General features: G+C 38.8%; 1 protein-coding gene across 7 annotated transcripts in view; it reads right to left on the reverse strand.

Annotated features, from left to right (window-relative positions):
* exoc1 (exocyst complex component 1) overlaps positions 1-23637 on the reverse strand; it is a 66442-nt gene that overhangs the window by 24969 nt on the left and 17836 nt on the right. For 2 of the 7 annotated variants that reach the window (XM_078398464.1, XM_078398450.1), the window contains exons 4-11: positions 22741-22900; positions 22011-22031; positions 14717-14904; positions 13577-13804; positions 12215-12347; positions 10192-10301; positions 8380-8433; positions 5920-6069 (exon numbers count right to left, since the gene is read on the reverse strand). In XM_078398464.1, the coding sequence (XP_078254590.1) occupies positions 5920-6069; positions 8380-8433; positions 10192-10301; positions 12215-12347; positions 13577-13804; positions 14717-14904; positions 22011-22031; positions 22741-22900 (1044 nt within the window). The remainder of the gene's footprint in view (positions 1-5919; positions 6070-8379; positions 8434-10191; positions 10302-12214; positions 12348-13576; positions 13805-14716; positions 14905-22010; positions 22032-22740; positions 22901-23637) is intronic. The other 5 variants (XM_078398489.1, XM_078398473.1, XM_078398497.1 and 2 more) reach the window with 3 other exon arrangements.

Below are 23637 nucleotides of genomic sequence, written 5' to 3' on the forward strand. Positions count from 1 at the left end.
AAAGGCTTTCTGAAGTCTAGATACACTACATCCACTGGCTCCCCTTCATCCATTTTACTTGTGACGTCCTCAAAGAATTCCAGAAGATTAGTCAAGCATGATTTCCCTTTCATAAATCCATGCTGACTTGGACTTATCCTTTTACTGCTATTCAAATGCACCGTTATTACCTCTTTAATAATTGACTTCAGCATCTTTCCCACCACCGAAGTCAGGCTAACTGGTCTGTAATTCCCCGTTTTCTCTCTCGCTCCTTTCTTGAAAAGTGGGATAACATTAGTTATCCTCCAATCCACAGGAACTGATCCTGAATCTAGTGAACATTGGAAAATGATCACCAATGTGTCCACTATTTCTAGAGCCACCTCCCTGAAGACCCTGAGATGCAGACCATCAGGCCCAGGGGATTTATCATCCTTCAGTCCCATTAGTCTACCAATACTATTTCTCGCCTAATGAAAATTTCTTTCAGTTCCTCTACCCCCCTAGATCCTCTGGCCAGCTCCTCTCTCATGCCTTCAAAGTCCCCTTTGTTCAACTACAACACTGACACCTCCGATTTAACCTTCTCCTTCTCAAATTGCAGATTAAAACTAATCATATTATGATCACTATCTCCAAGCGGTTCCTTTACCTCGAGTTCTCTTATCAAATCTGGTTCATTGGACAACACTAAATCCAGAATTGCCTTTTCTCTGGTAGGCTCCATTACAAGCTGCTCTAAGAATCCATCTCGGAGGCACTCGACAAACTGATTTTCCCCAGTCTACCTGCATATTGAAATCGCCCTTCGAGATAATGTGTAAATTTAAATGCAAGTATATGAAGGCACAAGATTTTTTGAACTTGAGTAAACAATTCAGGTCAAGCAATAATAGTTCAGAATTAACCTGCAGAAAAAAAATACAAGTTTTCCCTTTGGTTGACGTAAAATGTAAGCTTCCATCTTGCAGTGAAAAATTCCATTTAACCACGTCCAGTGCGCTGAAGTGCAATTTGCTGACTTATCATGGAGGTACAGAAACGAAACAGAATTTTAAATCTGGTATCTCACTACCTTCTTGCCTGAACAATTTCATCTGTTGAAGCAGTGACTTCCAATATTTGCTGGAACTGCATGCAAAGAATTCCAACCCTCAGTCTCAAGACTCCTACTCCAAACTTCCAATGTCAAACCAACTCGTGGTAGTCACTGATGCCTTGGAATTCTGCAGAGTAGTCAGGCTTAAATATCCGAACCCAAACTCTGCCTTGGAAGGCTGACCCAAATTAAACACTCCATTGTCAGACACTTTAGCTGCGCGAAAACTGAGGTTTACTTTCCATATTAGCTCATCTTATCAGTAGCCATCCTGGTGGATTTGAAAATTATCTTTTTGATGCAAAGGTCAAAGGAATATGATATTAACTAAATCTGCAAGCAATGTAGGAGCTAGTAATAATTCCCAATACCCAAATTAGGAATCATAGAACAATGGAAGAACTTGATGCCTTATCACTAAAGTAAAGACAGTGACAGACGAAGGTGAATGACTCTGTGAAAGTCCCACATGAAGAGTACCCAAACCTGAGAAAGAAGGAACAGACCCAATATCAAATAAAACAAGGCTGAAGAGATATAATAGCTTAATAGACCATTTTTTGCTTTATGATCAAAGAAAATAAAGCATTTAAGTAAGGAATCTGAGAGAGAAGGCACAATTCAGCATTAAGAGAAGCTGTAGTCAACAGAACACACCAGGAAGAAGTCATTGCCACTTGGAGGACAAGTCTCCAACTAACAGATGGTGACTAACTTTTTTTTTAACAATTGCTTCTTTGTTTTGGATGCAACTAATTTAAAGCAGCTCTTGTGCCTATAACCAATAACACCACGTGGTCATCAATCTACAGATCAATTAAACTGAATTTGAAGTTTACATCATACGTCTTGTCATGAGTCTTCTGACCTACGTTCCTTGTTATGAGGAGAAATCCTTCCTTGCTTTGCGGTTGCATTTAAATTCTAAGTCTTAAATCTGTACCACTACCAGCAAGTCTTACCAAAAAATATTCATCAACTGACTATGCCTAATCAAAGTCAAGTCAAGTCAAGTCAAAGTCAATTTTATTGTCAATCCTCAGCCAGTTTACACAGACAGAAAATCGAAATACCGTTTCCCACAATCCCGAGGAACAAAGTGCATAAAACAAAAGGCACAGCAAACAACAATCAACATAAAATATAAAATATAAAATATAGTCACTTCAAATTTTTTTTTTTTTTTTTTTTTTTTTTTTTAAAGTGTCTGGTGCTGGATGTGCGTGTGTGTGGGGTGTTAAAGTCCAGGTCCCATAGGGGCAGGGGAGAGAGGAGGAAGGGAGGGGAGAGAGGAGGAAGGGAGGGGAGAGAGTTCAGCATCCTGACAGCCTGGTGGAAAAAACTGTTCTTTAGTCGGGTGGTGCTTGACCTCAGGCTGCGAAACCTTCTCCCTGAAGGCAGGAGGGTGAAGAGGCTGCTGGAGGGGTGGGAGGGGTCACCCACCATGCTCAATGCTTTGCGGGTGAGGCGGGTGGTGTAAAGGACCAGGAGTGTTGGGAGTGAGGCGCCAGTGATCCTCTCAGCAGTGTTCACTATGCGCTGCAGGGTCTTACGGCTGGAGGCTGTGCAGCTTCCGAACCACACAGTGATGCAGCTGCTGAGGATGCTCTCGATGGCACCTCGGTAAAAAGTGTACATGATGGGTGTGGGGGCTCCCGCTCTCTTCAGTTTGCGGAGGAAGTAGAGGCGCTGCTGGGCTTTCTTGGCGATGGACGTGATGTTGTTGCTCCAGGAGAGATCCTCGGTGATGTTCACCCCCAGAAATTTGGTGCTGCTCACCTGCTCCACAGCAGCACCATTGATGGTCAGTGGGTGGGGGTGTTGGGTGTGCGTTCTCCTGAAGTCGACAACAATCTCCTTTGTTTTCTCCACATTCAGGAAGAGATTGTTGTCTGTGCACCACGCGGCCAGCTGGTCCACCTCCTTCCTGTAGTGGGTCTCGTCGTTGTTGCTGATGAGACCCACCACTGTTGTGTCATCCGCAAACTTGACGAAGTGGTTGGAGCTGTAGGTGGGTGTGCAGTCGTGGGTCAGCAAGGTGAAGAGCAGGGGGCTTAGCACACATCCTTGTGGGGCACCCGTACTCAGCGTGATGGTGTCCGATGTGTTGCTGCCGACCCGTACGGACTGGGGTCTGGCAGTGAGGAAGTCCAGCAGCCAGTTGCAGAGAAGGGGGCTGAGGCCCAGATTTGTTAGTTTACAAACCAGCTGCTGGGGGATGATGGTGTTAAATGCTGAGCTAAAGTCTATGAACAGCATCCTAACATATGAGTTTTTAGTGTCCAAGTGGGTGAGGGCTGGGTGTAGAGCAGAGGAGATGGCATCCTCAGTGGACCGCTTAGCTCGATATGCAAACTGAAACGGGTCCAGGGAGGGGGGGAGGTTGGATCTGATCTGCTTCATGACCAGCCTCTCGAAGCACTTCATGATGGTTGAAGTCAGCGCTACAGGGCGGTAGTCGTTGAAGCAGGATGGAGAAGACTTCTTGGGCACAGGTATGATGGTGGTTTCTTTGAAGCACAAGGGAACAACAGCCTGGCTCAGGGAGATGTTGAAGATGTCTGTGAGGACATCTGTGAGCTCAGCTGCGCAGTCTTTTAGCACACGACCAGGAATGTTGTCAGGTCCAGAAGCTTTCCGGGTGTTAATCCTTAACAGTGTGCTCCTCACACTGCCTGGAGACAGACAAATAGCCTGGTCGTTGGGGGGGGGAGTTGTTTTCTGCGCAGGTGTGTTGCTCTGTGCTTCAAAGCGTGCGAAGAAGCCGTTGAGGTCGTTCAAGAGAGAGGTGTCACTGTCACAGGTCTGTGGTAAGGGTTTGTAGTCCGTGATAGTCCTAATACCCTTCCACAGGCTCCGTGTGTCTCTGCTGTCACTGAAGTGGGCTGTGATGCGCCGGGTGTAGTGTTGTTTGGCTTTCCTGATGCCACTGGAAAGGTTGGCCCTGGCTGCTCTGAGACCGGCTGGATTGCCCTCTCTGAAGGCAGCGTTGCGGACCCTCAGCAGCCCATGGACCTCCCCTGTCAGCCATGGCTTCTGGTTAGCCCGGATGGTGATGGCTCTGGTGTGGGTCACATCGTCAATGCATTTGGTGATGTAGCCTGTAACTGTCTCTGTGTATTCCTGAATGTTGGTTGTGTTGTTGTATGTTGCTGCCTGCTTGAACATGTCCCAGTCTGTAGTCTCAAAGCAGTTTTGGAGTGCAGCTGTGCTGTCCTCTGACCACACACGTACCTCTTTTGAAACCGGTTTGGTGACTTTCACCCGGGGTCTGTATGCCGGTTTCAGCAGAACGGTGAGGTGATCAGAGAGGCCGATGTGGGGGAGGGGGGAAGCCTTGTATGCTCCTTTGATGGTCGTGTAGACAAGGTCCAAGGTGTTGTTTTCTCGTGTTGGGAAATCAACATGCTGGTATACTTTGGGCATGACAGTTTTTAGGTTAGCATGGTTGAAGTCCCCAGCTACGATGAGAAAGCCATCTGGGTGTGCTGTCTGCTGCTCAGAGATGGCCCGGTACAGTTCGCAGAGTGCCTCCTCTCTGTCCTTGTTGTTGGAACTGGGAGGGATGTAAACAGCGACTAACAGGATAGCTGTTAGCTCCCTCGGGAGGTAGAAAGGTCGGCACTTCACAACCATAAACTCTGCCAGCGGTGAACAGTGTTTGTAGACCAACACAGCGTCCCGACACCAAGCATCACTGATGTAAACAATCACACCGCCGCCGCGAGTCTTCCCCCCGCTAACCGTAGCTCTGTCCGATCGGTAGCATGTTAGCCGGTCGAGCTGAACAGCGGAGTCCGGGATGTTGTCATTAAGCCATGTTTCCGTAAAAACGTAAACACAGCATTCCCTCACCTCACGCTGGGTCGACCGGAGAAGTCTTATAGTGTCCATTTTATTGTCCAGTGAGCGTACATTAGCCATTAGCATGCTCGGAATGGTCATTGTACACAATTGCCTCATTCATGATGTACAACAATCAGCTTTTACTCTTTAGCCCAATGTAGCCTTCACCTGGGATTTCTGTGGTTTACTTTATCCCAAAGAATACATATCGTCTGTCCATTAATGTGCAAATACCCATTTTTGAAATTTGGACCCAAGTTCAAATCACAATGAGCATCACCTTGGGTGTCTCTGCTGATGCAATTTTTCAAATTAGTTTTCGAATTCTATGCAACGTTTCATCTATATTAACAATGCAATGTTCCTACATTGAAAAGAAAAATTATATTTACTTCCTGAGCCCTCTTGAATTATGTTTTTAAATGTTATACTGAATTATTTTAATCTTAAATTAACAACAAAACAATTACTTGTTAATCTGAAGTCAGCAGTTCTTTATCTGCCTGTCACAATGCCTTTCGGTGGATTGCACAAAAAGGGGGAAGTGATATGAATGGGAGATGGGCAAGAGTCCAACAATGTGCCACACCCCTTCCAGTAAGGCTGCTAGCTGGCACATTCTGCCAGGCTGCAGAAGGTGCTGCCAATCTGTGACTTCAGGAAGAGCGGGAGCTTTCGTCCCCGAACCTGCCATGCAAGCCCATGAAACAACTTTATTTTTTATGTAATTCAGGGCTTCTCAAAAGGCATGAGCTAGCTCACTGCTGGCTAACAAAATCAAAAATCCAATGTTTAACATTTCAACAGGTAGAAAAGAGATCAATATCAATATTGGCACAATTTAGACTGGTCATCTTAGATATATCATCAAATATATTGAAGAGATGAGCAAGGAGGCAAAAGAAATGCACTGCCAAATTATTGTACCTAAAGTCAACATCCAATAATCCAATAATCCAAAAAAGATAACAAAAGTTCATTTCAAGTCCTACCTTATTCAAGCCTTCATATTTTTCACGATCAGTATTCTTTAACCATTCCATTAGTTTGGCATATCTAAGTAGATCTCGATGAAATGGGAGGTGTTTGGGGAGAGTCAGCTCAATTGAGTGTTGAGCTAAGGATGAGCTTTGATCATGCCCCTAAAAACAAAAATATTGCAAGTCAACCATGGTTGCGTTAAAATCTGAAAATCCTCAGAAGCTTGTAGAAAATATAAGTGCAAAAGCTAGAAATTAATGTGGTTCTTTTCTACAATGCTACAATAACTCAAATCGTTAGACTATGGAAATTATTGTGGATAAAAATAAATAATAAAAACTTTATGCAGTGACACAACTACATAAGAGTTATGCTATCGGTTTTCAAATCAAAACATATAGGCACAAATAAAATAAAAATTTAATCTAGAGAAAGCCATTAAAGAAAATCAGACAATATCAACAGAAAATGGAAACAGCTCAAAATACACAACAAAAAATGATAAACTATATAATCCCATCATTTAGCAACTTGAATAGCCAAAAATGTGTTTTTTTAAACTACCAGTAAGTCAAGTCAAGTCTACTGTATTTGTCACATACACATACAAGATGTGCAGTGAAATGAAAGTGGCAATGCCTACGGATTGTGCTAAAACTACAAACAGAATAGAAATATATCTAGTTAATTTTAATAAGTCGATTATCTTATTTAAAAGAAAAGGTGTGTCATTTAGAATAGAAACTTCACTATGAGTTTTACCATGGATTACGAATGTGAAAGTAATGTCCCCTTAATTTCTAATGATGATTAAATATAAGGGCTTGGATTTTGTTGAATTGCTCTGCATGCAGTCTACTTCATTGATATTCTTCTGAAGCTAGGTACTAGTCTTATCTTCAACATGATACAAAACACTCTTCTTGAAATATTCTGTTCCTGAGGTCCAGGCATATAAACTACCTCCCATTCGTGAAATCAGGAAATAATTTTTCATTGAAAATACGATTCTAATCATTAGCCAGCCAAAGGGCATAACATTGTAAAACTGAATACACCATTTACCAAGGAAATGTTTTAAACTGTTGGGAGTAAATTTTGACAAAATGGGAGACAGATTGATTTTTAAGCTGTTTTGTTAATTAACATTTGCAGGCTAGTCAAAGTGATAGCCATCTTCGTTAGGAATTGCACAAATTAAAGAACTAAAATAATACAATAAGCAATTCATCCGGTAGTACAATGCTAATAATCTAGTAGAATTCAGTGGACATTCATGCTTCCTTTTTGTAAATTAAATGAATTGCTAAATCAAAATTCCCTGATTACATTGGTTAGTATCCCGACAACACACGTATTCATTACAAGTACTTCTGCTATAGTGGGATTATTGTGTTTCTAAGACTCCTTGCGTTATAGAAAACCGCATTATTAAAAACTATAATATCAACGAAGAAAAGTGAGTTTGAGGTTAGAGAGTTTTAGACTCAATTTTTTTCCTGCAGGATTTTCAAAAATAAAAAGAGTCTTTAATAGCTACAAGTTAATTTTTGTTAAAAATACCAACGGTTGCATGTTACATTGTTTAACAGAGTTTAATTTTGTAAGTGTCAATAGAAATCATTGTCTGTCAATTGTAGTTAAGAGTCATTAAAGTGATAACTGCAGGGAAGTTACATGGAAACTGTTTTATTTTCGCCAAGGCAGCTTTCTTTTTCTGCTTCTATTTTTAAAGTAAGTTTTATGTGATTCCCTCCTTGATTGAAATCACATTCTAGCCAATTAGACTTGCATAATACAAATAGTGCTCCCTAATTCATCAATTACATTATATCCAATTTGAAAACACACATTATAGCAGAATTCCTTTAATAAAATATTCTATTGATTAACAATTTATTATTAAGAAAGGGGTTCTATATATCAGTTGTTTCTAAACTTTAAAACTTGTTAGTCTGAGGCTGTTTGGGAGAAACTGCCACAGATGAACCAGCATCAAAAAACTGTATTCAGGCAACACCTTTAACATTGAAAAAAAAATCCAAAATTCGCAGCTGTGAAACTCCATCAAGGGTGAGTTTAAAAAAAACATTCTTTGTCAAAAACCACCAAAATCTCATGCAAAATATTAAACCAAACATAAGGACAATGATTTAAAATTCAAAGTTTGTCAGTGTTATGATGGAAGATCACAAATGCTAAGATTAGGAAGCAGTGTTTGTAGAAGTATCAGCTATTGCTAAGCTTTGCAAATAAAATTAACCTTCTGACAAATGCACTGCCAGTGCAACCTTTAATTTATTTACTGAAAGGGAGGTTTGTCATTCAAAACTTGCATTATTTTATGCTATTGCAGTTAAAAAGATACTTGTTGAAAACACACGTATAGAAAGCTGCATTTAGTAATCAAATATTTAAAAGCCCAACCAGCCGCAAGAGCTGAAAAAGTACCTCATGCTCAGTGTACTCACAGAAACTGAGTGGTAGGAGGCTCTGCGATAGTATAGGGTGAGAGTCTGAGTAAACTGATTAAAACAAAATAAAAATGAAACGAGTGATATATGAAAAGGAGAACCAATGCAGAAATGTACCAGAGCTGGAAGGAATACTGATAACACTAAATATACAAGAGGCTATGTGAAAAACCAATGTCTATAAATTAGTTACAAAGTTAAAATGTTATCAACAATCGTGGTTGATAGTTCCAGGCACTCATCACACTGTAAAAAAATCTTGCCCCGCATATTTTCTTTAAACATTGCCCCTCTCACTTCAAAGCTATGCCCTCAAGTATTTGATTGTTCCATCCTGGGGGAAAAATAGGTTCTCATTATCTATCCTATCCAGTTTCGAGATACAGTGTATCTCAACACCACAGGCCCTTCAGCCCACCGAGTCCTTGCCGTCCAATGATCACCCATACACTAGTTCTATGCTACACACTAGGGGGAATTTACAGAAGCCAATTAACCTGCAAATCTGCACGTCTTTGGAATGTGGGAGTAAACCAGAACACCCGGAGAAAACCCACACGATTACTGGGAGAACATGCAAACTCTGCAGAGACTGCACCCATAGTCAGGATCGAACCAGGGTCTCAGGCGCTACAAGGCAGCAACTCTACCACTGTGCACTATGCCTCTCCTAATTTTATACATTGCTGGCGGGTATTCCTGAGCCCTGCAGCATTCCATAGAAAACAATGCAAGTCTGCCCAACCCTGTAGCTAATCCAGGCATCATCCTGCAAACCTTCTCTGCACCCTTTCCAAAGCTTTCATATCCTTCTTGCAATGGGGCGACAAGAACTGCATGCAATGCTCCAAATGCGGCCTAACCAAAGTTCCATAAAGCTGCATCATGACTTCCTGACTCTTATACTCAACACCACAACCAATGAAGGCAAGCATACCATATCTACGCGAGTTGCCACTTTCAGGGAATTATGGACATGGATCAAAGATCCCGCTGTACATCAATGCTGTTAAGGATTATGCCATTAATTGTATATTTTCCCCTTATATTTGCCCTTCGAAGTGCAAGACCTCCACCGTGGTTGGATTTAACTGCGTCTGTCATTTGTACCTCCTTTGCCATGTCCTTCAGATAAAAATAGTTACGAACACAGATTCATATAACATCAGTCTAAAACCAGGAATACATATTTGTTACACAATACCATTGAAGTGACTGGAAAAAAAAATTTAGAGCATAAATGCAAACCAAAATAAGTGGAAAAAGATGCAAAAAACAAAAGCAATTTGATGACAAATCTTGGATATGTAAAACATTGGATAAAACTCTTGCCATTTTTGGTAAATATCAATTGTTATAATCAATCTGCCATATAAAAAATTGCAGTCTGCCCCAATCTGACCCATGATTTCCTGCTCTCCTTTTTGAGATTAGAAGCATCTTGGCTTCCACTTCCAGGATTGATCTTGAACCATTACTGGCTACAAACCATTACTGACCACTTCAAGATGGCTGCTGAAAATTCTTGACCAATTTGAAGCTTGAATATATACACAGGATATCCGATCTTGCTTATCTTACATTAATCAGTACTATTGGATGAACTGATCTGGTCGTCTTCTGTGCTGTAACTATTCTGTGATTCTATGATATAATCTTGGGTGATTTAAAATGAAAGAAAGCTTTCAATTACTTAAATGTGATCAATATTTTTTTTTTAAATGATGAGAATTTAGGCACCAACAAGATAAAATGGAATATTTATTTCCAAGAAACACATTATGGAAAAGCAATCAGCATTTGGCATACCTGCTGAACAAAGACATTATTAAGATGGTTGGTCAGTCTCCTGGCGAATTGTTCACGCAGATCCCTGAATTGCTGTTGCTGTTGTCTCACTGCATGAAGCTCCTCATGTCCTGGAACAAATGATCCGAAAATCATATTAAAGAAAACTTGCAGAATATCTGTTAAAGTAAATGATTTTACACATATTTTGCAAAGGCAAATGAAATGACATTAGTAATACTTCCTCTTCTCCGAAATCATATGACTAACCTTTAACAGGTATTGTACACCATAAATTATTTAATGCAACTTTGGTCTCTTAATTCAGTCACATTAAGGCTTGAAACAAACTGCATTCTGAGTTATGTTCTAATCTAACTCATTACTGAAGTTGCGTAGACATGTTTTTGGGTGCTGAACTCAATTGACAGGCCAGTCATTTCAAACAATATAGCTAAATCCAAAATAAGTGTTTAGTTAATAACTATTCCAATACGACGTGCCTCGAGCATTGCCAACGAGCATTCACAAAATGATTGCATGGAAGAAGACCATTTGGTAGGTTGAGTCCACTCCAACTTTATGTAAGAGCAATCAGCTCATGCTTCACACTTTCCTACAAATTATTTCCCTTCAGATATTATTCGGTTATATTATAAACACCACAATTGAACCTGCCTCCACTACTTCAATTAACTAGTTGCTGTGTAATATAATATTTTTCCTAATGTCACCATTGGTTCCTTTGCCACTCACTTTATCCTAAATCACCAGTTCTTAATCTTTCCACTAATGGGAATATTTTTGATTGACTTTATACATCCTTAAATACCTCTATCAGTGCTCCGCGTAACTTGCTCTGTTCCAAGAACTACTTCCTGGGGAATTCCATTGTACATTACCCAACTGTCCTATAAAACTTGTACTACCATAAGGTACTACCATGTGAGAAGTCGAAAGATACCAAATGCAGACAAGTCAATGTGAAATTTGCGATATTTCGAGAGTCACAGAGGTGTTTTTGCTTAAAGTAGCTTGTTAGGACTTTAAAATAATCCAGTGTTTAACATATTCTCATATTCTAAATTTAGAGCCCAGTCTTTTTTAGAATCGGAAAATGTTTGTAGCTAGAGAAAAGCTAAAAGCAAAAATGTGAGCACCGTGTCCACTTTGCAAGGTATGCTTGAGACATGTCCACTGTGTCTTGATCCCTTTCAAACATCTACAAAAACAAACATGCTACTGATTAACCAAACCTGTTTCACTACAGCTTCTCCAAAGATGCTGCCTGAACCGTTGAGTTACTCCTTCACATGTCTTTTTTCACTAAACTAATCACTATTACCACTAAGAAAAAGATTGGAAGCGTGTACTCGAGGCCATATACAAAAAGCTATTGATCCTCCTATATGAGAAAATTAGGTATCAGTAAGATATACCTTTGATGGCACAAATAAAAGTGGGACTGCGAGAACAGGGTTCACCGGCAAATGAATTGTGATATTTGCTTTTTTCCTAGAATCATGGAAACGTGTCCTGCTCCAGCTAACTTGCTAAGATTAAAAATAAAATGCAGTGTCTAAAAAATTCTCAGAATAAACTTGGTCGGGTCCATGGATTATTATTAAATGCTATAGAGGAAAAAAAAAGTTAAAATCCAATAAAGCTTTTCCTGCTCTATGCTAGGAACCCAAAAACAGTAACATCCAGGTTCAGGAACTGCTTCTTCCAAACAACCATCAGGCTATTGAATGTTACAAACTCCAACTAAACTCCTAACTACAAACTGCCTTGGTTGCACTAGGGGCTTTGGGCTCTGTTTTTTTTTGCACAATATTGTTTTTAAAATTTATTGAAATTCTTTGTTTATTATATTATCTATTGAGTAGTGTTGTGTTAAAACTTGTTGTACTGCTGCAAATAAGAATTTCATTCTTCCATTTTGGTACATATGACAATAAAATACTCTTGACTGAAGTCAGCTGATTATTATTTACATATAGCAAACTTAAATAGATCCATCATTAAAATGCAGTGACAATACCTGGTCGAAGAGCCACATTCATGCACTGTAGAAGGGCCTCTGCAGCATTGGTGCATGCTTCAATACCTTTAGACGAAGAAAGATCCCCATCGGTAAGGGCTTTAATGTGGCCTTTGGATAGGTCCAAATAATTCTGCCAAATAAGCAAGAGTACCATCTAGATTCTAATCTCATAAAAGCATAAAATGCATGAATTCATAAATGGATCAGTTCTTTATTTGTAGGTTTTTGCCTTAGGTATCCCTTATTAATTTAAATAATGTAAGCAAGTGCAATGCATTCAATTTAAATGATGATACAAGTCAGGGTGCAAACTAAATTGTAAGGAGGGTGGATACACAAACAACCAAGGATGAAACTTCAATCTATAAACTGTTACGAAAGCTCCATATATTTTCCAATTAAAGCCTTTGCTGTCATCTTCTGGTGAGTACCAGACAACATTACAGCACAATATTACAGAGAAAAGCTTGTAATTAATGAAGAACATTATATCTTTATGCACTTTTCAATAAATTCCAATGTCCACATTTTACATAGACCAATTTACATAGTAATATAGTGTTTTAATTATCAGCTCCCACCAGTGAAAGTACAACTGTAGCATAAGCCAACATCCACTAATCTCCATGGTAATTGTGTGCATTTGGTTTTAATATACATATGATACTAATATGCAATACTACTCATCCTTATCCCCTGCTAACCTTTTTCCATTACAAATTCTTATCTCTGTTGGGCCAAAATTGACAATCTCTTTGTTGAGATAGAAAATATAGGACTCAAATAATACCACAACTGTCTTTACTATGGAAAAAGACATTGTAGTTGGAGAATTCAGGGAGAGGGACTGTGAAACTCTTGAACTAATTATCATTAAGACAGAGATATTAGATGTCTTTGCAGGCTTGAAAAGGGCCAAATGAGATGCACCTCACGCTGCTGTGGGAGGCAAGGAAGAAAATAGCTGAGGTTTTGACAGAAAACTTCATACCATCTCTTGGCTGTAGCACAAAGTATTTAACAGTTGTAAACTGTATGCCAACAGACATTACAATTACACAATCAATGATCTCCATGTGCAAGGAGGAACATGCTTCAATTTCCCAGAGTCCAATTTGGAAAACTATAAAGAACATGCTTCAATTTCCCAAAGATTCCAATTTGTGCAGAAAGTTTGCAATTGCCCTTAACAATAGTTTCAAAATGATTGCATAGCACATAAACATATTGAACAAAGAATATCTAATACATGGTTTCAAATTTTATAGCAAAATTGTCAAAGCAGGTGAATTCAGCCAACTCAAGAAAATCACAAAAAAATGATGAGTGAGAGGAGATGAGGAAGGACATTTTACATACCACGAGAAACTCTATTTCCTCTAGGAGCTTCACATTGTTAGTATTACTGAGTTGTATGAGGTCATTGCTTTGGGATATGTGATCCATTTGCTCCTTTACACTTTGTAGCATTTCTTCATAACTGCTCAGTTTATACTCAATCTCATCCACTTCTTTCAGAGCTTCATCCAGCAACTGCATTAGAATGTTCACCTGCTTTTCTGAAGCCATGATCGACTGGATGTTGGCCTGGAAAGAAGCAGATGCCATATTACACAAAACACGCTGTGACAAGGTAACAATTTTTTCGTCTTTTTATACCACTTATTGGAGATAGTTTTTTCTCATTTCTTGAATTGTCCTAAATGTTGAGTTTCAACTTCTCAAACTCTATAGACTATTCTTCTCTTAAATCAAGTTATTTTATAAACTTTCTATGGGAAACAAGGTTTTTCACTAATCACTTTTAGATGTTGCCCTGTTATCTCTTCGTCAAAAGCAATCTCAATATTTGAAAGCGTTAGAAAATCACTTTGGATCTGATCTAACATTGTTTATAGTAAGTAATTCATAATAAAGATAAATATGTGCATACAATAAATGTGTTAGTTAAATATCTCAAACTGTTGGCGTTTCATCTTTTTGCTAGAGGACATAAAACGATGAACGTTGGAGCTTTCAAAGCTACCTTAACCTTTTGTTGATACTTTTTAAGAAGAGGAGGGAGAAATTAAGTGGGTATACCAAGTACCACTGGTTATGCTAACCATTTCCTCTGCAGCGTCACCGGGTACATTTAAATGGTGGCAGGTGAACAGTGTTTGCTAAATAGACAGAACTCCCTATCGATCCACCCAGTGGTAGGTGGCAGACAGCAACTCCCCAGGCAAAGTGCAGCCAAGAACCTAGGTGTTCCATTGCTGAAGACCTGGTGGCCAAATTCATAGCCTGAGGAGATGATTTTAAATTTGATAATTGATCGCCCGTCTCTATAATCAAACACACAGCCGACAAGCTACAGCAAATAATCATCCACATATTAACATACAGTTTACAATTTACCAGACACCAAATATGATATTACTCCATTTACTCGACAAGGCTTCTTCGCTAGATAAAAATCATGTCAAGCAATTAGTTATTTTTATATTCTACACTCACCCCATCTAACACCTGTAATTCGCTGGATAATTTGTCTGCGAATGCTTCAGCATTTGAAATGGCATATTCACAACCATCCATCATTATCTCAATATCTTGTTCTTCTCTTGCATTCAACTCCTGGTATTCATCCAAGGATTCCTCATCCCCACCGGCCACACTCTGGTTTTCACCGCTTGGAACAGACTCTGAAATTTGGTAAAATTATATTTAATCAATTTTCATTCTGAAGGGTCTCGACCCGAAACGTCACCCATTCCTTCTCTCCCGAGATGCTGCCTGACCTGCTGAGTTACTCCAGCATTTTGTGATCAAATTCAAACATGTTGCTTATTCCAGAAATGTTCATTGCTAATTGATTTGTGCTTGATTTCACTTCCATATTGACATACAAAAAAGAGGCATTTACACTGTATGAAAGGAAAATGTATTCTGTAGATAAATCAGTTTTCCTTGGCAAGTTATTTTGCTTATTTCATTAAAAACAGCTAGAAATTAAAACCAATTCACTCCATCATGCGATGAGAAGGTACTCAAGAATTTAATGTATAACCAAACTTTAAACAGGACTATGCATTAAAGAAATTAGAAAATAAGGGTACCACATTAACAGACCTTGTGAGCATTAAGCTTGTACAAGAGAAACTTACACAAGTACAAATAGTCTTCGCACAAAAACAGAAAGAATATAATTAAAAATGTCTTTATCTTTAAAGTACTATACAAATTCTCAATTATGAATGAAAGTATCATACTTTTAAAATTAATTGATATAAAGGCCAGAGTGGATGAATTATCATGAATTCCAGCATCGTGTGACTATCGTCTTTTGAATGATTTGAAAAATGTTTCATTAAAATCTTTTATCTGATTTAGAGTGTTTAAAAAAGGATCATCCCTCCAATTTACTAATATTACGATGAAGCTGATGAGGCATATGTTTTGCTGCCTGAGGTGCCAGGTTGCTACCCTGGACCACATTATTTCTTTCAGCGAGATCCCAGACACAATCCTCCAGTAGAAGCTTGGGTCAGTAGTGAGACCCAAAGCAGCATAATGCAGTGCAGTGGCTCTCTCCTCAACTAGAGGCCACTATGACAAAATGACAATGACATTGGTGAGGAATTGTTTCATCAGCTATCTAATTGCCTTTATATAACCAAATCTTTTGATCAAAAACATTCAAAATTACTTAAGACTCGTTAAAAAGTACTACCAATTAATATTATTAGATTGAAACAAAAGACAAAAAATATAGCGCTTAAAAAAATTCAATCCAATCTAAAGCCAATGTCATGGTAATCTCAGCATTTAAGCTCAGAATGCAGACACCACTTGCATGTGCATGTTTCCAGATGCTGAGGATCAAGTCATTTAAATGACCGTAGTTTCATTTACTTTTCTGTCACCAGACCGTGTCTCTCATTCATTTAATGGAACCACTGCACCTGAGAGTTGGGAAACTTACAGAAGCTGCTCTGTTGGATCATGAGGAGTTCATCAGCACAACACATGTCCAAGGCCCAGCAATCCACTGAACAGGAGGGTGCTTTCAACAATGCTCAGAATTAACCCAATATTTACATATCTGCTGGCAGATCTATGCAGAAGTTCTGCAAAAGGACGAAATCCCCAAAATGAGAGGTTTAGATTTTGTTCAAAGTTGCTCTGAAATTCAAAGCATAAAAAGTGACCGAAAATACGATCATTCTGACTATCTAGGAGTCAAATATCCTTGTACTTTCCGTTTCCTTGATAGAAATGAAGGAAGTTTACCTGAGAGATGATCCAACTCAATTATTATTAACATATTTATTTAGAAATGAAGACGATTGCTTGGTTAAATAAATTTGTAACTTGGCTCAGATTTGTCAACCTAATCATGAAGACATTCAAAGATACAGTAGACATGATCTTCACCATGTGACAACTCAAGGAGAAAAACAGAGGTAGTCACTTGTTAACTCCTATCAGGAGCTAGTCATTATCTTTCGGACGAGAGAGATTAAGCGATTTGGGGAGAAAGCTAGAACACAGCGAACATGGATAATCAGCCATGATCGTACTAAATAGCACAGCAAATGGTCTACTTCTGGTCTACTTCTGCTCTTTTATTTATATTTATTTGTATTTTCAGAGATGGAGCTCCAAGTTTCCAATTAACTCATGAGACAACATGCCACAAACTCACAAATGCAAAACAAATATACTCTACCAACTTGTTCCTGCTCTACAACACCACCCTCCAACAATAAAAGGGCCATGGCGAGTCCTTGGATAACATGGACGAATACTTGTGACAATGCAGAAGGAAGCTATTGAGCACTTTGGTTCCTTGCTAGCTCCCAGTAGGCCTTTTCCCATCAATCTCATTGCTTTATTTTCCTGTTGCCCTGCAATTTATTCTCTCTCATATATTGATCAAGTTATCATTCACTTACACTACAGGAGTAATTTATATCAGCCAATTAGCCCATCAGCAAGAGGGAAGCATCCAAAGCACCCAGAGGAAACCCACGCAGGCACAGGGAGACCACAGAGAAAGTACACACAAACACCACAGAGTACCCATGGTCAGTTAAATATGGCTGCTGGAGTTGTGAGGCAGCAGTGTTAACTGCTGTGCCACTACACCGTTCTTTCCATTACTCGACCAAAGACTCTATCACAGATGGGGCAGGAGAGGTAGCAGGTTGAGAGGTAGCGCACTCCCTTTTCTGTTTACGCAAGGCTTTTGTAGACTCCTGACTCTGTGCCATTCTGAATGCTCCTTCAGCAGTTTGAGCAGTTGATTAATTGAGATTCAGCATGGAAACTGGCCCTTCGGCTCAGGTCTACATCAAGAATCAATCACCTATTCACTAGTTCCCAAGGGAAACCCATGCGATAACAGGGAAATGTGCAAACTCCACGCAGACAAACCGGGAACTCTGGCACTACCATATAGCTCTACCAGCTATGTTATAGTGCTGCCCAATGACGGTTGGTGGCCATGGGTTTCAAAGAGAAAGCGTGGTTGTTATATTTTTTCCGAAAAGGATTGATGAAAATCTTAATTTTTGTTTCCTTTTAACTGCCTTCTGATGTCTTCCCTTAACAGTTCAGAATAAAGTGTATTTCAGGACTCTATTGTCAGGCATGTGAATGACGTGGTCTGCCCCAAGGACCTAATTGGGACTGAACATGTTGGCCTGGGAAAGGGTGTTTGGATGTAGGAGGGATTGATGGGCTTGTGATAGGAAAAATGAGAATAAACATGTTGCTTATTCCAGAAATGTTCATTGCTAATTGATTTGTGCTTGATTTCACTTCCATATTGACATACAAAAAAGAGGCATTTACACTGTATGAAAGGAAAATGTATTCTGTAGATAAATCAGTTTTCCTTGGCAAGTTATTTTGCTTATTTCATTAAAAACAGCTAGAAATTAAAACCAATTCACTCCATCATGCGATGAGAAGGTACTCAAGAATTTAATGTATAACCAAACTTTAAACAGGACTATGCATTAAAGAAATTAGAAAATAAGGGTACCACATTAACAGACCTTGTGAGCATTAAGCTTGTACAAGAGAAACTTACACAAGTACAAATAGTCTTCGCACAAAAACAGAAAGAATATAATTAAAAATGTCTTTATCTTTAAAGTACTATACAAATTCTCAATTATGAATGAAAGTATCATACTTTTAAAATTAATTGATATAAAGGCCAGAGTGGATGAATTATCATGAATTCCAGCATCGTGTGACTATCGTCTTTTGAATGATTTGAAAAATGTTTCATTAAAATCTTTTATCTGATTTAGAGTGTTTAAAAAAGGATCATCCCTCCAATTTACTAATATTACGATGAAGCTGATGAGGCATATGTTTTGCTGCCTGAGGTGCCAGGTTGCTACCCTGGACCACATTATTTCTTTCAGCGAGATCCCAGACACAATCCTCCAGTAGAAGCTTGGGTCAGTAGTGAGACCCAAAGCAGCATAATGCAGTGCAGTGGCTCTCTCCTCAACTAGAGGCCACTATGACAAAATGACAATGACATTGGTGAGGAATTGTTTCATCAGCTATCTAATTGCCTTTATATAACCAAATCTTTTGATCAAAAACATTCAAAATTACTTAAGACTCGTTAAAAAGTACTACCAATTAATATTATTAGATTGAAACAAAAGACAAAAAATATAGCGCTTAAAAAAATTCAATCCAATCTAAAGCCAATGTCATGGTAATCTCAGCATTTAAGCTCAGAATGCAGACACCACTTGCATGTGCATGTTTCCAGATGCTGAGGATCAAGTCATTTAAATGACCGTAGTTTCATTTACTTTTCTGTCACCAGACCGTGTCTCTCATTCATTTAATGGAACCACTGCACCTGAGAGTTGGGAAACTTACAGAAGCTGCTCTGTTGGATCATGAGGAGTTCATCAGCACAACACATGTCCAAGGCCCAGCAATCCACTGAACAGGAGGGTGCTTTCAACAATGCTCAGAATTAACCCAATATTTACATATCTGCTGGCAGATCTATGCAGAAGTTCTGCAAAAGGACGAAATCCCCAAAATGAGAGGTTTAGATTTTGTTCAAAGTTGCTCTGAAATTCAAAGCATAAAAAGTGACCGAAAATACGATCATTCTGACTATCTAGGAGTCAAATATCCTTGTACTTTCCGTTTCCTTGATAGAAATGAAGGAAGTTTACCTGAGAGATGATCCAACTCAATTATTATTAACATATTTATTTAGAAATGAAGACGATTGCTTGGTTAAATAAATTTGTAACTTGGCTCAGATTTGTCAACCTAATCATGAAGACATTCAAAGATACAGTAGACATGATCTTCACCATGTGACAACTCAAGGAGAAAAACAGAGGTAGTCACTTGTTAACTCCTATCAGGAGCTAGTCATTATCTTTCGGACGAGAGAGATTAAGCGATTTGGGGAGAAAGCTAGAACACAGCGAACATGGATAATCAGCCATGATCGTACTAAATAGCACAGCAAATGGTCTACTTCTGGTCTACTTCTGCTCTTTTATTTATATTTATTTGTATTTTCAGAGATGGAGCTCCAAGTTTCCAATTAACTCATGAGACAACATGCCACAAACTCACAAATGCAAAACAAATATACTCTACCAACTTGTTCCTGCTCTACAACACACCCTCCAACAATAAAAGGGCCATGGCGAGTCCTTGGATAACATGGACGAATACTTGTGACAATGCAGAAGGAAGCTATTGAGCACTTTGGTTCCTTGCTAGCTCCCAGTAGGCCTTTTCCCATCAATCTCATTGCTTTATTTTCCTGTTGCCCTGCAATTTATTCTCTCTCATATATTGATCAAGTTATCATTCACTTACACTACAGGAGTAATTTATATCAGCCAATTAGCCCATCAGCAAGAGGGAAGCATCCAAAGCACCCAGAGGAAACCCACGCAGGCACAGGGAGACCACAGAGAAAGTACACACAAACACCACAGAGTACCCATGGTCAGTCAAATATGGCTGCTGGAGTTGTGAGGCAGCAGTGTTAACTGCTGTGCCACTACACCGTTCTTTCCATTACTCGACCAAAGACTCTATCACAGATGGGGCAGGAGAGGTAGCAGGTTGAGAGGTAGCGCACTCCCTTTTCTGTTTACGCAAGGCTTTTGTAGACTCCTGACTCTGTGCCATTCTGAATGCTCCTTCAGCAGTTTGAGCAGTTGATTAATTGAGATTCAGCATGGAAACTGGCCCTTCGGCTCAGGTCTACATCAAGAATCAATCACCTATTCACTAGTTCCCAAGGGAAACCCATGCGATAACAGGGAAATGTGCAAACTCCACGCAGACAAACCGGGAACTCTGGCACTACCATATAGCTCTACCAGCTATGTTATAGTGCTGCCCAATGACGGTTGGTGGCCATGGGTTTCAAAGAGAAAGCGTGGTTGTTATATTTTTTCCGAAAAGGATTGATGAAAATCTTAATTTTTGTTTCCTTTTAACTGCCTTCTGATGTCTTCCCTTAACAGTTCAGAATAAAGTGTATTTCAGGACTCTATTGTCAGGCATGTGAATGACGTGGTCTGCCCCAAGGACCTAATTGGGACTGAACATGTTGGCCTGGGAAAGGGTGTTTGGATGTAGGAGGGATTGATGGGCTTGTGATAGGAAAAATGAGATAAGAATAAGCAGGTGCCTGATGATTGGTGCAAATGCAGTGAGCAAAGGGGTTCAGATTCCATTCTGTATAATAATGACTGTGCTTTTTCTAATCTTATCTTGAATCCTTTTCCACATTAAAATCTACAGCTCCCTACAAATTATCAAAACTATAACAGCAACAAGGCCATTATCACGAAGATGCAATTTCCTTTGTAATTCCACAAAACAAATCATTCAACATGAAGTATGTGCTACTTTTGTACAAATGATCAGACTATTATGTTCCCCTGTGCAGGAAGGAACTGCAGATGCTGGTTTACACCGAAGGTAGACACAAAATGCTGGAGTAACTCAGCTGTACAGGCAACATCTCCAGAGAGAAGAAATGGGTGCCGTTTTGGGTCAAGACCCTTCTACAGACTCTGTAGAAGTGTCTCAACCCAAAATGTTACCCATTCCTTCTCTCCAGGGATGCTGCCTGCCCTGTTGAGTTACTCCAGCATTTTGTATCCATCTATTATGTTCCCAATGGGCAGAGATCAGATCTACACGGCCTGAAATCGTAAATGGCTCATTATTGCAAAACAATAGCCCAATGAACAGTATTACACATGCAATTAATCTAAAACTCAAATTGTGAAACTCAATTCATCAAGAACAAAAATTGCAGTATTTGGCAGCAATCTTAAAACAGTTGCACACCGTGATCCAAAATGACTGCAGTAAACATCTACTTGTTAACACAGCCAGAAATACACAAAAGATTTATCAGCATCTGAAAAGTAAAGGTTAAAAGTTCAGAGTGAGATAATACTTTGGAAATAATAAAAATAGGGAATATAAAAAAAGTTTCTTAAAAAACCCAATAGGTAAATAATTCAGACTTTTAGGGATTAGGATTACTTTGGAGTTCTCCAAAAATATAAACACATTAAGCATCCTTTTACAGCCAGAATAGCAAAGGTTCTACCAAATGCATGTAAAGTGTTCTGGCTGCTTTAAAGTTATGAAACGCACTTTTAAGATAATACCATACTTCTTTATTTGAACCCCAAGGCTGCATTTTGCAAAGTGGAACATAAATTATAGCAATATACCAGTCTGACAAAAATAAGAAAACATTACCAACCTTCTGTAACTTTAGGAAGTTCTTTGCAGAGAAAGAATAGAGAAAGAGGATTAAAGGAAGATAAGCATAGAAACATTATTGCAACAGATAGCAATATAGATTGTAAAAGGCACTATTTTACAGTGAATTCGCAACACTGCCCAACTTGCCATGTCCACCATTACCATGTGTTTTCACATAATGTCATTGTATCCAAAATCTTCTCCAAGGATTTCAAATTTAGAAGTCAAAAATGTTAAATTGTAAGCCTCTAAAATATTAATTTTCAAAATAGGTTGAATTTATGCAGTGTTCTATATTACAGGCATCCTATAGGCTGGCCATGCTGTGCATTCCTGTAAAATGTTCAGGCTAAGACGAAGTATACAAAGTAATATGGTGCAAAAGCATAATAATGTTAAATTAGACTTGATGGAAAGAAATCACCAGCATATCAATGATTATATACCAATATTATGATGAACCTGCAAAGAACATTCAAAACTAAATTCCATTCAGCATTATTCATTGCTTGAATGTTTTGATTTAACTTTACAAAGCTGTCATTTAAATACTGAACTGAAAATATAATGGGAGTTGCACAGATGTATGGAACACAATCTGTGTTATGAAGAGACTGAAAGAAAAAAAAAATTAGCCACAATAATAACACAAATGGGACAATTAAGTAGTGTGAAGATAATTATTTCTACTAAAAGTAAATGTTGATCATCATCACACTGAGACTTACCTTCCAATAACTGTGAACTAACATTGACAAACTCAATCTTCTTTCTAAGGTATCGCTGATTAAGTTTCCAAATGCAAGAAATAAAACTATTTTTTTCTGCTATGCTGCTGGCAAGCCACTTGTACACCTTTTCAAAATGTAAATCGAACTCCGGATTCTCCTGCAAGCATAGATAATGCAAATTCATTTAGTTAAAGTATTGAATTTTAGAAAAGAAACACTGAGGTGAGGAAGTACTTTGATCAGATTGTATACCCTAACCGATGTGCAAATATATAGAGTTTAGAATCTAACAGTCTTCACAAAGTGATAATACCCAATAATCTCAAAATATTCAGCTCAGAATTTATAACTGAATCTTAGAATGCAGTACATTGGTTATTTTCTATCAACTGCTGGAAGGGTGACGTTTGTTATTATTAACCTAAACATTCATTCAATCCCAATTGAATCTATAAAATACAGTATGACTCCAATAAACTAGGCATGCAGAGGACATTGATGGTGCCAAACAAGTGGATTTTCTGGATTACTGCTATTTCTATTAATTCTACAATAGTTTGGATTTATTTTAGTTTGATGTTCACAGTATGATAATAAACTGTCCAGTGAACCAGGCAAGTCACATGGGAATGTATGAAACAGGGTCCCCAGTAAGCAGAAAGCCTGCCAAAAGATAAAGATGCAGGGCACACATCACTTGGTGAACCGAACAACTAGAATTTCAACAGATTCCCCGACTTTATGTACAATAAATATTCTTTTCATCACAAACTATTTCTGCCATAATATTTCCCCCATCTGTCACTGAAAGTGTATCAACATTATTGTTTTTCATATCCTGATGTACCTTCGCCAATGGAGTCTTTTCTATCATTCCTTCTCATTAACATCAGC

Source organism: Rhinoraja longicauda, chromosome 1 (genome assembly GCF_053455715.1).
Source record: "Rhinoraja longicauda isolate Sanriku21f chromosome 1, sRhiLon1.1, whole genome shotgun sequence".
In the NCBI taxonomy this organism is placed as follows: Eukaryota; Metazoa; Chordata; class Chondrichthyes; order Rajiformes; family Arhynchobatidae; genus Rhinoraja; species Rhinoraja longicauda.